The 17,073-nt window shown below is 43.0% G+C and overlaps 2 protein-coding genes across 3 annotated transcripts; one reads left to right on the plus strand and one right to left on the minus strand.

The window, feature by feature from the left end:
- Positions 1 to 59: 59 nt before the first annotated feature.
- On the minus strand, positions 60 to 7,005 carry tpte (transmembrane phosphatase with tensin homology). Of its 2 annotated transcripts, XM_079738918.1 has the most exons (19): positions 6,779 to 7,005; positions 6,542 to 6,627; positions 6,263 to 6,343; positions 5,986 to 6,033; positions 5,467 to 5,625; positions 4,827 to 4,946; positions 4,322 to 4,430; positions 4,133 to 4,196; positions 3,959 to 4,023; positions 3,503 to 3,563; positions 3,330 to 3,411; positions 2,915 to 3,003; positions 2,698 to 2,759; positions 2,484 to 2,564; positions 2,008 to 2,113; positions 1,568 to 1,665; positions 1,364 to 1,459; positions 792 to 862; positions 60 to 557 (listed from the first exon to the last, which is right to left on the minus strand). In XM_079738918.1, exons 2-19 carry the CDS (start codon positions 6,589 to 6,591, stop codon positions 452 to 454), a joined length of 1,548 nt encoding a protein of 515 aa, XP_079595044.1. In that variant the 5' UTR covers positions 6,592 to 6,627; positions 6,779 to 7,005; the 3' UTR covers positions 60 to 451. The 2 variants fall into 2 exon arrangements, with proteins under 2 accessions (XP_079595044.1, XP_079595045.1); XM_079738919.1 differs by lacking the exon at positions 5,467 to 5,625.
- Positions 7,006 to 8,483: 1,478 nt separating this feature from the next.
- fgl1b (fibrinogen like 1B) lies at positions 8,484 to 11,306 on the plus strand (the record flags this gene model as incomplete). Its single annotated transcript, XM_079737753.1, has 8 exons — positions 8,484 to 8,546; positions 8,772 to 9,012; positions 9,309 to 9,468; positions 9,732 to 9,829; positions 10,364 to 10,452; positions 10,719 to 10,841; positions 10,963 to 11,027; positions 11,132 to 11,306. 8 exons carry the CDS (start codon positions 8,484 to 8,486, stop codon positions 11,304 to 11,306), a joined length of 1,014 nt encoding a protein of 337 aa, XP_079593879.1.
- Between the last annotated feature and the right edge of the window lie 5,767 nt (positions 11,307 to 17,073).

A 17,073-nucleotide genomic window follows, 5' to 3' on the forward strand; every position in this document is an offset into this window, starting at 1 on the left:
AAGCAATATCACATTTTGTGTTATACTTTTTTTTTTTTTGAAGATTCACAAGACCAATGCACACAAATCAGTCAAATGGTCCTTTTATATTTTGTACAAACTAGCTTGTTGGATTCACTTCTTGGTCACAAGCTAGTTTGTTTGGTCTCTTTGGGTGTACAGTTGGATTTACATTTGAGGGAAGTTTAATGGTCTGAGGCTATTACATTTTACTTTAGTCTTTGGACAAGTAAATGTACAATACTTCAATTGCTTTAAAGTGGTCTTTTACATAAAGTTTCTCAATGAAACTACTTGTTTTGGCATACAATATATAGATTTAATTAAACAATTCTAGTATACTTTAATTTTGCTTTGATTACAAGCATAACAGTGCTGATCCGTACTTCGTAGGGGTAGACGACTCTCGATCCAAACTAGAGACAGTTCTTGTGTTGGAGAGAACACCTTGTTATTCAGACTCTGAGAAGAGCAGTGTGATGCCAAAGTCTTCCTTGTAGAGTTCCCAGGTCTTGGGCTTGTGAGGGTTGTCCAATTCCTCCCTGGAAAGGAACAACCTGGGACGACAGGAGTTGGAAGAAAGTCATGCGTCTTTCACTTTCATTTTCGTTTAGTTCCTGCTTCCTACAGCCGAGGGGTTAGCTTCTTATGGTGTATGACGAGTAACAGTAAAGTTGACATTCAACATTTAAGTAATTTACACTTGTTTAATAAAATGACACTTATTTTCCCTTGGAACACAATTGATTGAAAAACAACATGCAAATACAGATTATGTGAAAGATACAAACTTTTTATTTTCTACAAAGGAGGTGTTGAACCAAAAGTAGAAGGGGCAGTCTTCATATCCTTTAGGCAGACCCTAGGGATGGGTGGAGCAGACTCGTTAGACGTACACTCAGGATGATTAGATAAGTCCACAAAGACCCATGCAGGGTTTGAATTGGTACACAATTGCACACTGTAGGGCTTAAGTATTTTGTAGTGCGGTTGAAAGATTGAGTGCATAAATCTTGATCCCTTATAAAGTGCACAACTTGGTACACAAGACCTGTAAAAGGAGTGTAGAACTGATGCTGATATACAGACTATATGGTATGATGCGTAGTGGCTTTCAATGCACTCATCCAATGGATTGAAAGCACATACAGCTTCTTTATGCAAATTAAATGTCATTGGGTGACATGTCGTGTTGGCTTGTTTATGCAACCCATACGTCACGCCGCTTGAGTCCAGGCGCAAAATAAGAATGAATTCCCCCTATACTTATTCCTTAAATAGCATACAATCTATTGTTCACTAAATAAGGAAATTGGAACATGGCTCCAGGTTCAGTTCACCAGCATAAGATGATAACACTCACAGCACTAGATTCAAACATGACTTTAACATCGCCTTCCACCAGAGGGCCCTCCTGCAGACTTATGACCACACTGTTGCTGCCTAGGTCAGGAAACACCTGGGGGAGGACACATGCAGCGTCTGTTAAAACACAAAAAAGTGATATACTACACGATACTATTTTTGTATTATCTCGAGGATCAAGTACAAACCACTTGATACTTACAGTGCAGCCTTCCTGTTTGGCACACACACACTTAAACACCAGCTCCTTCTTTAGAATGACCTTCACCCTAAGGTCACTGCCATCACCTCGTCCCACACCTAAGTAGAGACAGGGCCAAACACAACCCTTCACCTTCCTGTGCACCAGGCCATTCCATTATCTTCAAATGGATTTGGACAACAAAAACTGTCAACAATGGGAAAATAAAAATGTGACTCTAAATAGAGTCTCTTCCAGCAGACTTGAAGAAGACCCTATAGCACTTGATCTAATATGAAGTATGATGACAGGTCATGCATTACAATCAGAACATTTAAAAAGTTGACAAAATAGGTAATCATGGTGTCAATGTCTGTTTCTGTACTTTAATCTACTATTTAACAATGTGTATGGGGAAGTTCCTTCTGACTTAGCTCTGCAGGTCTACATCTTATCTGTACCTGCTATGGAGTGAATGCGGATGCTCTTCATCTTGAGTCTCTGAGGAGGAGGAAGCTGTCTGTCGAACTTGTTCTTCATCACCTCGTAATAGCCTACATACCGGCTCTGATGTTTCACATGAGAAGGAATACACTTGTGTGAGAACAAGAAAAGAAAACTTGACTAAGACCGATTAACACCCTAAACCTATCCCCTCAGCATAACCTACCAACCTTCATCCCCTAAACCCAAGCCCACTAACCTTGCAAATTTAGCCCATTAACCAGCACCCACCTAAGCCCACTAACCCTAATCCACTTAATATACCCCGATCTCCATAACTCACCACCCCTAACCTAATAACCATGGCCCAAATCCCTTGTCCATATCCATTTGACTTTGCACATTTATGTGCAGCCATTCATTAATTAGACCCTCATTGAACGCCATGGTGCCTTTGGGAAGCGCAGTTCACATGGACGGCTCCTGACCTCACCTGCGAGGGAGTCTCTACGCCTTGGAACTTGGAGCTCTGGCTCTTGTCCGTCCTCCGTTCCCCAAAGTAGTCCAGGCTCTCCTGGGGCAGGGAGGGAAGAACCAGTGGCAGTCACTCGTTTGACTTGGCTTTTATGACCAGACTTTATGGTATGTTGTGCCATGGTGGAACTGTTGAAGATTTAGCATATAAAAAAATAAATAAAGTGACCTACCTGTGCACTCTCAAACTGGTCACTGTCAATCAGCCAGGTGCACACCAGAGTACCCGTGCGCCCTGTAAAAATTCCAACAGCGGCATTGTTACTCATCTACAGCTCTCGACCAGTCAAAAGCCAACGACTTCTAGTGGCGCGTCCGCATTGACAAGGTTGTTTTGCAAACAATCAACTTGGTGATGAAGAATGGTTTGCGAGGTTTCTCTGAGGTTACCTTTCCCTCCTTTGCAGTGAATAGCGATGATGTTCCTGGAGTCAGCCGCCATCCACTCCCTCACGTTTGCAGTGTACTTCAGCATGTCCCTGAGACGTGAAGGACAAGCCATCGAAGCACCATGAAACCAAGCGGTGGACAGGCAAAATTAATTGCAACATTTTTGAGTGGTGGTCTAGCAGTGTAACCCAGCCGAAAAAGGTACTGGATTTGATTGCCGAATGTCTTTGGCCTCCATCTGTTGGCATCATTGAGCTAGATGCATCCCCGCTACCTGCTCCTTAATGACATGTATCTCAATTCACTCAGCTAAAATGACTAAAAAGTTATTGAGTATCCTCAAATACAAATGTGTTTGCAAAAGAGCTTTGGTAACCTGTGTTAAACAGAAAGTACACCCACACCGCAGACTTACTCCAGAGAGGGAACATTGTGGTCGTCGATGAAAACTCTCTCGACCCGGTAGTGGAAGAACTGCGGGTCGTAGCCCTTCTCACCTGGGGACAGAGCGGGAGCATCGAAAGGCTGCAGCCATAGAGACACGCATGACAACAGACATGAACCAGGAGCAGCCAGATGGAAACTCACTGCAGAGGTTGTACACTCTGTAGTGGTCTTCATGTTTGGTGTCCAGGAACTTCGCCACCTCCTGATATGAAGAGAGAAAGGTTCATTTATGTCTGCCTTCCTTGCTTCCCGATCTTTGGTCATACTTATTCTTAAAAAAGGGGCCTTAGTATACCACCAAGTGGGATGTTGATGAGCAATTACAAGCCATTTCAAAATCGACCCAGTAGTGACAGTGACAGTGGGAGTGGCAATCTAGATCTATGACAAATACATTAAGTGCCGGTCTACCTGTTTGACTGTGCCAACTAGTAGGCTGATCTATCCATCATTCATCTGGTTGGAAGCTCACTTGTGATTTTGTAATGGCTAATCAACAGTTACTTTGTGGTAAGCTAGGGGCCCATTAATGTTTGACAACCTTACACAATTACAGAGATAGTGTGTGTGTGTGTGTGTGTGTCTGTGTCCCCTTACCCGTATGGGGTTCCTATAGAAGGATTGTTTCCCAGAGGAAGGGAAAGACATGGCAATCACACGATCTGTGGATGGAGAGAGAGGAACCTCGGTTTCTTTTCTGAGCAACACAAAACAAATCCCAGTCCTGTATCCAATCCTGTTATTTATTTGCGGGAATGCTGCCACACCTACCCGTGACATAGGTCAGGTCAAGGTCAAACCCATCCTTACGATAGCGTCGCTTGTTCTCCGAGACCTGATCAAAACAGAGATTTAGCAACACACACACACACACACACACACACACACACACACACACACACACACACACACTCTCTCTTTCTGGGTCTCCATAGTGTGTTGCCATGGAGACAACCTCACCATCCTCCTGGTGACTTTCTCCAGCTCCTTCCTCTGGGACACCAGCCGAAACACCCTGATCAGGATGATGATCCTCAGAATACGCAGGAATGACAGCGCTTTGGGCCCCCTGGGCAAACAAACAGGTGGTCAAACACAAATACTCAGGCACGCCTAAATCCTACGGAAGTGAAAACATGGTTTGCACTGCAGTTAGGATTACTTTGATAAATCATTAGGATTGATCAAAGCCATTTCATCTGTGTTCTTCAAAATAAAGAAACTCACCTCACTAAATTGAGCTTGTCATCATTAGACTTGTCATCCACCTGCAGGTGTTCAAACTAAAAGTCTTCCCCAGTAAACCTACCTAAACTATTTTAAAGTTTGAGCTATCCTCACCCAACCCCTCCCCTACGAGAACATCCCGGTTGTGGTAACCAACACACTCAAACAAACAACATCTACATCAGGACCAGGGAACGGAGGCAGCAGAGGCTGGCAGAATCAGAACAAACAAGTGTACCTGTGATCGGGGCGGTCGCCGATCGTGTCTAAGATGGTGTAGATTACCGAGACCCCCAGGGTGATCACCACAATAAAGGCGTCAATGATGTTCAGTTTGGAGCTGAAATACACCTTGAACCTGATGAAACACAACAGGGAGTGTGTTTTACATGCAGCTCAAGCACAGGATACCCAACATGGGGACCACTGCATTCTCATGACACCACTGCTGGGTCATGATGATCTCACCAGAGTTTCTAGATAGACAGACAGACAGACAGAGAGATAGCGAGTCGAGTGTATCCCCGCTACACTTCCTGTTCGACTTCCTGTTAACGTCTTCCTTTTAATGACACAGCAGAATGAGCTCATTCTTTGCATTTGACTCATTCTCTGGATCATACACATTTCTGCCCTTCAGACATACTGTATTGGCACATACGTACGGAAAGAACCCACACCCACACAACCACATCCGCACGCACACAATCGCACACATAGCTGCTTTGCACGCACAACTTTAACAGAAGGCCCGGTTTCACTCACATACAATGCGCCTGACCCCCCTCATGGAAATAACATGCAAACAAACAACTGCAATTGCATGCACAGGGTTATCTCCTGTATCATCTCCCTCCACCTCCCTCTCCCTCCCGTACCCTTCCACGTAGACACGAAGGAGGACGTCCACCAGGAAGAAGATGGAGATGACGAGGGACAGGCTTTGCAGCGCATCCTTGCCTGGGCTCTCTTTGCTCAGGCTGAAGTCCACGATCACCAGCACTATGTCAAACACGATGAGAACCGCGCCAAATATACTACGGACACACGGACACATGGGCAGAAGCACACACACACACACACACACACGCAAATGCGCACACCACACACGTGCAGATGCGCACGAGCAGACACACACAGATGCGCACATCAGACACACACACATATGCGCACACCACACACACACACACACACACACACACACACACACACACACACAAAAACACACATTAAATGTATGCCATTCATTTCGTCTGATTGTTTCTGGGCTTTTTCTACTTGATTCGTTTTTTTACCGTCATTGCTTGTATCATGTTCTGAAGTGCAGCGCTTTATCATCATCATTTTTAATATTAAAAACTGCCATGATCCCATTTTGAGTCTCGTCTCGTGCTTACCGAAACCCGAAGGACATAACGAATGGCGTTATCATCGTCCTGACCCTGCTGCGGAGACGGAAGAGGAGTAAATGTTAAGCAGAGGCGAGAGGATAGTACATAGAACCTAATGGTTCTGGGTCTGAACTTTATTGTCTACAGCCTACCAATAGGCGTCATTAAGCATGATCATGCCCGGAAGTGCAACTGAATTCACCGCAAGTCATCTGCTACATGACTAAATACTGAATAGATACAAAAACCAGGCTGGCTTGCAACTCAGTAGCCAGCAACTCACTTGCACAGAGTATCTTCTTCATTTTGGAATTCCTTTCCATCATCAATTTCCACTTTAGCATTCTCCATCTTGTCAACTGCCCTGTTGTTTAAAGACAGACACAAACACACAGACAGTTAATAGAACATAAAATACCTGTAATATTGTTTGTTAACATGCAGTGGAATTAAGAGATCCCTGTTGGCACATCTGTAGCAGTTGTGCAACTAAAAGAATAAGGCAGCAGTCCATCTATTAATGCTGGTGGTTTGCTGGTTGAGTCGCAGCTGATCTTCTTACCCATTGGCATCTGAAGGTTGTAGCCCAGGGCTGAAGTGCACGGAGGTCATGGTCTACTCTAGGCTGTGTGGGCTGTCAACTGAAATCTTCACCCGTGTTGCAATCGCAAAACAATTTGCATTAGTTTGACGCGGGCACGTCAAGCATACATCACTTTATGATCAAAATGAAATCGATTTTAGAGAATGAATGAAACCCTCACAGTTTAACTGTGAAAGTAAACAAAACGTCACCTACCTTATTCTTGTCAAACTTTCTCTGTCCGTTTGTTCCTTTAATGCAGTTGAGATGATCTACAACAAAACATTATAACCAGAGACGAACTTCTAATTGAACAACCGTCCAGCCTGACACCTCCACGTCGTCCGTGATATTAAAGGAGGTAGGTCTTGTGACTTATTGTGCAGAAAAGGACAAGAGGAGCGCAGTTCAAGGGTTAACCGGATATTTTTTTTTCCATCTATCCTCTCTACTCCCTTGCCGTTTTGCAAACGTAGCGGTTTCGAACTTCCTGAATCGCAAGTTCGTGCTAAGCCCTTCCTATGTTATCACTTTCCCGAATATGTTTGTAGCGCTTTGACGTGCGACTTGGGGCCGGCAGACTGGGCTTAGATAGTCTTTGGACAAACCACTCGTTTCGTAGCTTCCCTCTCTGCGCACCTCTCTTTTCCCGTCCACATCTGGTTTTAATAACCAGACTGGCCTGTCCCAAACTGAACAGACTTCTTCCCAAAGTTGCTGGCTGCTTATTGATTTTTTATTTATTTGCCTTTTGCTGAACCTTTAAGCCTACAATATTTATACATTTAAAATGATAATATTGCACAGGTTAAAGATTATTATTATTTTATTTTTGTGTTGGGGGGAGGGGGGGGGGCTAGGGTGACTTCCCATATGGTTCTGTGACATACCATTTGGTCCCTTGGTTGAAAAGGCATCGTCCCAAAGGTCCCCCCCCCCCCCCCTCAATGTTTTCCAACCTGTAGGAGGGCACTGATGCAGTGCTGTAACAGGTAGGCCTACCCCTACAGGTGAGAAGAAACCGCGGAAAGGGCATACATGAGGAAGTGTCCATGCTCTACTGATGGACGACTGGGCCTCCAGTGGAACAATTTGATGCAGTGCTGTGCAGGTTGTCCCCAGACTTGTGAGAATGCGGGAAGTGTTCTTATCGATACCCCTCCGTTGGAGAAAATAGACAAGGAGTCACATGGGTGATAAATAAGGGATCAACTTGAGCTTCCATACAGGTGCCTTTCTGATAAAAATAACGAGTTAAGTGCCCCCTGAGATGCCCTTCAAAGTGGGGAAACACGATGAAGTGCCCTAGCAACGGTACAAAAAAATATGAAAATGAGATGCTGTGCTCTCCAGTCTCCGCTACAACCTGGACGCCGCCCAATACTTTGATAAGACTTAAAGGTTTATAGTTAACTGTTTTTTTATCATAGAGATGTGATTATACTTTTGGTCTGGATAGCCTGATAATGATGTTATTTATATATATATCTATATCTATATCTATATAGATATAGATATAGATATATAGAGATATAATGTCATTTACGCGCTGATAATAGGGGCCCGATGTCCTGCAGCGGGGCCCTTTTTTGTTTCTTCAACCCTGCCCTTCGAACAGCCTGTGTTCGCACCAGCGTGCATGATTTATAGTGGAGAATACTTCGAAACGGATCTGAAGTCAGCTACACGCACAGGTTATAATGCGGACCATGCAGAACCGAGCCACCTATAAATAAGACCGATCCTATCGAACGGACAGGAACGCGCCCTGCACTCTCTCCAAGGTACGTGTCGTTGTTTCAATCCAAATATCGTTTATGCTATATTTTCAAACGCATTACGCAATATGTTCGAATTAAATTGAACATGTTTTTTCCCCACAGATATTCAACAGGACTATCTAAAGTAGATTGGACAAAGCATGCTGTTGCTGCTGCTTCTGTCTCTGGTCAGCCCATCTCTGACCTCAACGCCTCAGTTCCCAGTATGTAGGCTATCTTATTACGTTATTCTGGTTCTTATTGGCCCAAACATCTTTTTTTTTTACTGCGTACCATCTCAAATTATAGGCAACAAGACCAGTTGGTTTTTAAATAGATTGGAGTTGTTCATAAATTAAATCAGTTATTAAATGAAGCATTAACTAATAGCGAAATGTTAATACAAATACCAATATAGACCTATACTCTATGTCCCACTGCTCCTTAAGCTAAGGAATTGCTGGTCGCAGATGGATGCGCTCAGAAGCAGCGTCCGAGAGCTGGAGAACAAGGTGCTGATCGGGTCGTGGCAGATCGACCACCTGAAGAGACACAAGTACATCCGGCCCTTCCGACCGGCTCTTTCCGGGCTGGACCAACACTCAAACGGGACGGAGCAAGGAAACCCCCACCGTGGACCACCAAACCCTGTTCTGCCTCCTGCTGGCAGCGTTCTTGTCCACGACAAAGGTGATAATGGGAAAAATATATTGGATTTGTTTACATATAATAAATATTTTTTAAATACTATATTGTATATTATATATTTTTTTAATTATTCAAACATTCATTAAATATACTATCATTCAATAATAATGATCAAATAATCATGTATCAATATTTTATTATTATCAGCATTATTGTCATCAGATTTATTATTACCAGAATTATAATTATTATTAAGTATTATTGTGGAATACTAATTTCCACATAAGGCAAAGAATGAGAGCCCAAAGAAGTCATTTTATAGTCCACCTTGTCTCCAGACTGCTCTGAGCTTTTTGACAGACTTCGCCCACCAAGTGGCTTCTACCGGATCCGCCCCAAACTTGACCAGGAGCCGTTCCTGGCCTATTGCGACATGGAGGATGGAGGGGGCTGGACCGTGCTCCAGAGGAGAAGACATGGCAGAGTGGACTTTGACAGGTATGGTCTTTGCATGTTGGTTCCTACACAGCAATTTAACACTCATAGGTTGGGTTCTTATCCTATCCAGTTGAGGTTGGTTCCTTAAGCTAGCTGTTTGGAAATCCATGTTCCTATGTAGAACTTAACGCTGCTGTAGGTAAGTAATTTAAAAAGAGAGAAAAAGCAATACAGAGAGCAAGATATTCTAACTAAACAACCCAAAACCCATAAAACACCTCCCCTTCCAACATGTCGTTGTGTTTCTCCTGGGCATGTTGCAGAGATTGGGTGGACTACAGAGACGGGTTTGGTGATTTCAAGAAATGGAACGATGAATTCTGGCTTGGAAACGAGCACATTCATGTCGTGCTCTCAGGAGGTACATTTAGTAAACATCTTTATTGCATATGAAGGTCAATTAGGCAAATTACTTTAATAGATTCACACCCCTCTTTGACTTGATCGATCTTGAGGGCTCGGAATCTTCAATTTAAATCTTGACCTGAATCTGATTCTGAAAAACAATAACAACTACACCAGTATGAGATCATTTTTAAGGGTTTTTTAAAGGTCCGTTTGAAAATCGGACTTGTGATATCACTGTTTTAGTGGCATAATCAAGTAGAGGTGTCCACGGCACCTAGATGTATGATGGATAGATAAGCAACATTTGCTACAGTCCACTGGGTAGGCTGGTAGAATGATCTATCCAGCATACATAGGTGGACACTCTCACTTGTGATGTCAGTAAAACAAAGGATAAGGACGATTTTCACGTGTGTGTGTGTGTGTGTGTGTGTGTGTGTGTGTGTGTGTGTGTGTGTGTGTGTGTGTGTGTGTGTGTGTGTGTGTGTGTGTGTGTGTGTGTGTGCTTGTGTCTCTGTGTCTCTGTGTCGGCCTGTTGCGTGTGAAGGGCAGAACCTGCTAAAGATAGATCTCACGGACTGGAGTGGCCTGACCAATCATGCCTTCTACCAGAACTTCCGAATTGCTAATGAGGAGGTACATTACATTGTTTTGCTGATGGTAGGCCTGCTTTGTGGAAAGTACTAATCTGTCAAAGTAATCCTGAAAACTAACACAAATATTTGTTTGTAACAGTAATACCTGAAAGCAATTTCCACTTGTATTATATAAAACGACCAATTACTTTAATCTAATTAATGCAATTTCTAATTAAAAAAGATGAGTCACGTGCTAATGACGGCGTGAACTCTTCCTAGATATGATGAATTCAGTCGGCATGTCTTGCTGACTTTCTATTGCAGGATAGCTATCGTCTGCAGTACGGACAGTACAGCGGGCGTGCTGGCGATGCTCTGACAGCAGGGGGCGTGATAGAGCAGTGGTCCGCCTGCGTCAATGGCATGCAGTTTAGCACCAGGGACCAGGTAAACGACGACGATAACCTACCTCCAGGGCAGTTCTGTGTTCTCACGGTATTAACGGACAAAGAGCAATATAGCCACCAACATTGTTGACAATAACATCAACGTTGGGTCATTTTGACAGGACAATGACCGCTTCCTGCAGGGTAACTGTGCCAAAGAGAACATGGGTGGCTGGTGGTTCAACAGGTTGGTGATGTTTTCACTCTTAACGCTATCTGATAGCTCTGCTCACCCCACAGTATGTCCTCTGTCCTCCCTATGATCCCGTGCCTCTGATCTGTGGTCCTCAGATGCCACACAGCCAACCTGAACGGACGGTTCTACCGTGGTGGAGAGTACAAGGGAACGAACGACAACGGCGTGGTGTGGGGGACCTGGAGAGGCCTGTGGTACTCTCTCAGACACACCGCCATGAAGGTCCGCCCCTTGGCCTTCCTGGACAGCGGGGGCAGTGGAGATGGATAACACATAACTGATGGAACACCTGCTAGACATTAACCTGACTGTTATGTTGCTGTGGTTTTTATGTTTCTGTGGACTTGTTGGTGGGTGTTGTTGTGGAGTTGCCACAGCATTTTGTTGCTATGGAGGGATGTACCTATGGAGTTGTGTTGCTATGGGGTCATGTTCCAGCTATGTTGAGATGCAATGGAGATACGGTACTGAATATTCTAAGTATTATGAGGAAACACATGCCATCACATATGATACGTTTATTTTAATCACGTGTCATAAATTCATTCACTCTTCCCTTTCCTTTACTCTTGGAAGATCCTAGTGTAAACAATCTTTCTACCGAGGGTATTATTTACCACGCATGAAATGGACTTTTAAATATTAAAAACAAAGAGCATCAAACATTGACTCCCTGATATTAATATTTTAATGGTTGATAATATGATTCAACTGCCTGGTATAAATTAAAACAAACACTAAATCAAACATTAATGTTCTAAGAGTATATGTTAGATGGGGCAAAGAAACATTCACTCTCAAAGGTTCTCATGGCAGAAGACTAAAACAGGTCAAAATGACAATTTTAAACCAAAATGTGGATGTCTTCCCTTCTATAGTTTGTCTGCATGGATAGCATTTGATAATATAATACTTGCAGCAGGGCCTGTTACTGATATCACCAAATGCAACTGCCATATAAACTAGTGGATCATTTAAGGAATATAAAATGATGTCCTTAATGGTTTTGGCACAAAAACAGACATCTCTGACTGTCTGACTTCAAATCAAACTAGAAAATGCATTTCCTGCAGAAAATGCAATGAGTGCTGTAATGCAAAATGAGGTTGGAAATAGGTTTTAATGAAGCCACATATTCTAAGACGTAAAGAAATGTTAAATGGCTTAAATCCAGTGAAGGGGTTTGAGTCTAAATGGAGCACACAATGTCAACATGCATACCATGCAAAGCTGGGAGATTTCTCCACTTGAACATCGGAGGGCTGGTGTCTGAGGCATCTGTATCACACCATTAAACTGTGATTCTGAAAGAAGTATAAATGATATCGAAATTCTGTCTTGTGCGTTGATTTGTTAAATGTTTTGATAAATTGACCAAGTTACGAAGTCTGAAGTAGTGGAAGTTAAGTGTAGTTGACAAGTAGAATATAGTGCAGACTGTGGGCGTGGATGCATCTATGTCAAAATATTGCATTTTCCACCGTGAAATAGACTAATGACATGAAATGACATTGACTAATTATATAAACAGTGTTTATATAATTTGTATGTAATTGTAGCTTATAGTTACGATTGATATTGCCACCGTTAACGTTATTACAGATTGCCTGCAAAATGCACTTGTGAAATAGATTACTGCAATTGAACCCAACATTATACACAATTGTGTTCATTTCACCTATTTTTTTTAATCTGTGCGCTTAATGCCAACTATGTTTTGACTTTCTGTTTGCTGTATTCATACTACTATCATTATTTTCTGGTTCTTACCTTGGATTGTATGAAAATAGGCAATAATGGTTCTACAGTTAGATTATCAACTAAAGAAGGTCACTGGTTAAATGTGTAGATATCAGTGATGCTTGATTCAGTTTACTGTCCCCACTCCTCCCTCCCACATCACAGCATCAATTAGTCAATTTAAGGAATTTCTATACATTCTCCTTGGACCTAGAGACACCGCCCATCCTCTCTAATTGAAAAGCTGATAAGATAATTTGCATTTGAACTAAACTAAACTCTCCACGATGGTCACTCCCCCTTACCTTTGTATTAACCCACGATGTGAAAGTTTCCCAGTAAGAATCTTGTACACCCATCCTCTCATTGAATGTATGCTTGTTAACTTTGCTGCCTGTAACTTCCCATGATCATGCTCTGAAATTAATATTTTGCTGTCCGAAGTGTCCTAAATATAGGTTATACTTATTCAAACAGACATTAATTATGAAAAATAGTAAAAACAGAAATATATATATCTTTTATTAAATATCTAAAAGTTGGAAAGCGTCTTTAATCGTGATGAAAAGCTCAAAAAGCAGTCATTTCAGCACATACAGGATCAAAGAATCCGGTTCAAAGCACCCCATTGCCATGTCAACACACCTCGTTGCCGTGCACATTGCATCATGTGCAGACGAAAATGGCTCGGGTCGCTGTAGCTGGCCTTGCACTGTGGACAAACACAGGGCTTCTCCCCGGAATGAATCCTCATGTGGATCTTCAGGTCGTAGCTCTGTCTGAAGCCCTTCATGCATTGGTCACACCTGTAGGGCTTCTCCCTGGAGTGAGTGCTCCTGTGGATCTTCAGGTCGTAGCTCTGACTGAAGCGCTTCATGCATTGGTCACACCTGTAGGGCTTCTGCTGGTGTGGGTACGCATGTGGATGGTCATCTTGGAATTGCTTGGAAAAACAGAAGACACTTGCCGCAGAAGTCACAGGGCTGGCCCTTGCGGTTGCCCCGAGGCCCAGTCAGCTCCTCACTAGGGACGAACCGCTCGCCGCAGTCCACGCTCTTGGCCACACTGTGGTCCACGGACAGCGAGCTGAGGGCCTCCACTTCGGACGTGCTGAAGAGGGTGTCATGGCCGTCCAGCACCAGCTGGCCCGGCCCTTGTCCACAGACACTCAGGATCCGCAGCTCCCCGTTGTGACTGGACATGTGGGAGGAGCCAGGGGCGTCCGGATGCAGACTATCCGAGGTGGCGCTGCGTTGTGTGCTGCAGTATCTAATTTCACTGCAGTCCTCTGCAGAGAGGAAAAACAAAGACAGAGAGAAAGTAAGTGTATTAATTCATTATTTGCACAAAGGGATACATTATGTACACACTTAACATCAAGTGTTAGGTTGTGTGTCTGTGTGTACCGTCATCAACAAGGCCCTCTCGCTCAATCGATCAATTCTCCATCTCTCCTTTACACTAGGGGCCTGGGTGGGTAAACTCCAGAGGGGCAGATTCTGGCATTTGCGTTCCCACATACAGCCCCTCAGGATGTAATCCGGAGGATGTCCAGTTTACAGTGCATGTGTGAAAGGGCTACCTGTCAGTTGATCAACTAACATTTACTATTTATTTATTGTTTGAAAATTTATTTGCTTATTATTTATATTATTTGAAAATGATAAAACAGCACACGTGGCATCCGGCTTGATAACCTTCTGGGCTCTTAGGTGTTTCCATCTTTGAAATGTTCTCAGGTTTTTCTCGTGTTTTAGCAGGGCTCTGGTCGTTTCAAAAGAGGTCCAGGCATTTCAGCGCAGGAAGAATCGAGGACATTCTCAGTGGATCCAGGTCGTTTGCTTGCTTGCATGGCTGCAACGGTTATTACTTACCTACAGGGGGCATGCATCCACCAATATCCTCTTCCTCTTTTTTGGCGTCTGGGGTCTCCTGCTTTTCCACACACAAGAGGGAAACACACACAACATATTCATATTCTACAGAAAAGTTGTCAATACCCACTACGACAAATTGAATCATAAAGGTGTTTGATCTCTATGGAATGTGCTGGAGTTGTAACAGAGTAAGCCTTACTTTTGGATGGTGAATGAGAATGGGAAATTTCAACTGCACAGCCAGCTGCTTGCGGCAATCCAACCGCTCGCCACAGTCCAGGCTCTTGGCCAAAAAGGTATTGTACAAGTCAACTAAACTATTAAAAAATACAATATGTAACATTGACACAGAGGGCTTAAACTAGGTAGTACTACAGATTACACAACACACAAATTCACAGTTTAGGAGGGAGATGTCTCCTCCAGCCCCCTCCTCCCTAGACTTGAAGCTCAAGCGGGTGTCAAGGTCGAGGTCACTGAACGAACACCAGCGCAAAATGAGCTGAGCACAACATTACATGTGAGACAATTATTGTATATTGACAATAACAAGAGACTACGTGAAAGAGGATCAGCCTTCTAAAAGCAGGTACAATCTAGTCGGCAGCCTAGACTCTATGCTGCAATATGTATGTCTCACCTGCTGGCCTGAATCCACTGATATCCTCTTCAATCTTGATTAAAATTATTCCAGGGGTCTCCTTCTTGTCGTAAAGAGGGAAACACACACAAGACATATTCTTGCATTTGCACGGAAAAGTTGTCCACCCCCATTCTAGACACATTGAATCATAAAGGTGTGTTCTTTCCATGTGTGTGTTGTGCTTACCTCTGCTGGACTTGTAACGGACAAAGCCTCACTTTTGGATGGTGAATGAAAAGGGGGATGTACAACCACCTTGTGGTCCATCAGGGGCTTTAGGCCTGATGATGATGATGATGACGATGAGGAAGAATACATTACATCCAAGCCCATTCAGAGTTCAAAAAGAGGGCATATCGTCAAATTGCATTAGGCATGTGTTAAATATGTGCTAAATAACTTCTTGTTTGAAGCCGCAGAGAAAACAGCTCACTCCTCATCTCCCTCATCCTCGTCCTCAGCGCTTGGTTTTCTTTGCGGCTCTGAGTTATTTGTAAGCGAAGAGAAGCCGACCCTTCCGAGAACAGTTGGCTAATTTCAGATACAGCCGCTTTCGCAAGTACGTCCATTATGGACGAAAGCTGTTCTTGCAAAGTTGAGCCGCACGGTGTCATGTTTATTAACATATTTAACTCGAATACCGGCGAGAGGTAACTGTTACTGATATCAACATGAACCCTGTGATGTCGATTTTGCCCAGAACGGCATGCGCCCAATGGCCTTTTCCGGCATATTGCCAAAACTACTGGAAAACAACATCGATGAGCAAATGGGATGCGAGTGTGAGTGCTGCAGGGGGTACTTCTAAGAAAAAAAGAAAAAAAAGAAGCTAACAATCATATTTATTTTCACCCTGAGCAAGTTGTTGGCGTTTGAAATGTAAATCTGAAAACAAGGAGAAAGGAGAACCTGTGAAAAAGAAACCGCATCCAAGATCAAAATGTCGTCAGTTTAAGGAAGAATTTATTTGAATAGGATTCACCTCTACATGCTGTCACTATATCCCCTGGCGCTGTGCTTCTTTTGTGGGGAGAATTAAGTCAACAGTTTAATGAAGCACAGGCACATGTTTTTCACTAAATTGTGAGTATTTTCACCCTGTCATTGCTCATGTTTACACTGCCAAATAGAACGCACACACATTATTTATGTTCATTAAAATAAAAAAAACACCCAAAAATGTTTTGTGCTTGTTAAGAGGGTCCTCAGCTGAAAAAATACCATAGAAGGGTTACATTTGTAGAAAAGCTTTGAGAAACACTGAGCTAGACTATTTAGGTGGAACAGGAGAGGACAAAACTAGTCAGGGGGGCCACGGGAAATAGACAATCCTATCATATATATATATATATATATATAGATGTAAACACTGCTCAGATGAGTTTTATAACCTTAATAGAGCGCTTAATTTATTTAACAATTTAAGGTTGAATAAGCCTGCTTTTACAACGAACCATAGCGCACTTATTGGTATAACGTGCGACAGCTGAGCTGCCGTACATTGTTTTGTTTTTGTCGTAAACAAGGTTCCACTGTCGAGACGCATTAAGGTGCGCAAGACAGAACAGCAAGCTGCGTTTTTATATGCAATTAATAGTTTTGCAAATAATCTCTAATTAGGGAATGTGGAATCTGCCTGAATTATTTAAATTATCAACCACATTATTCTTACTGTCTGAGAAGACGTAAGAGTCTAGTATGCGTTTAAATTGTGTGCGTTTGTGCATGTGTTCCCCTTTTGTGTGTACTTAACATATATTAACCTTGTTTATATAAT

This window comes from Pollachius pollachius, assembly GCF_949987615.1.
Source record: "Pollachius pollachius genome assembly, chromosome: 6".
Classification (NCBI taxonomy): Eukaryota; Metazoa; Chordata; class Actinopteri; order Gadiformes; family Gadidae; genus Pollachius; species Pollachius pollachius.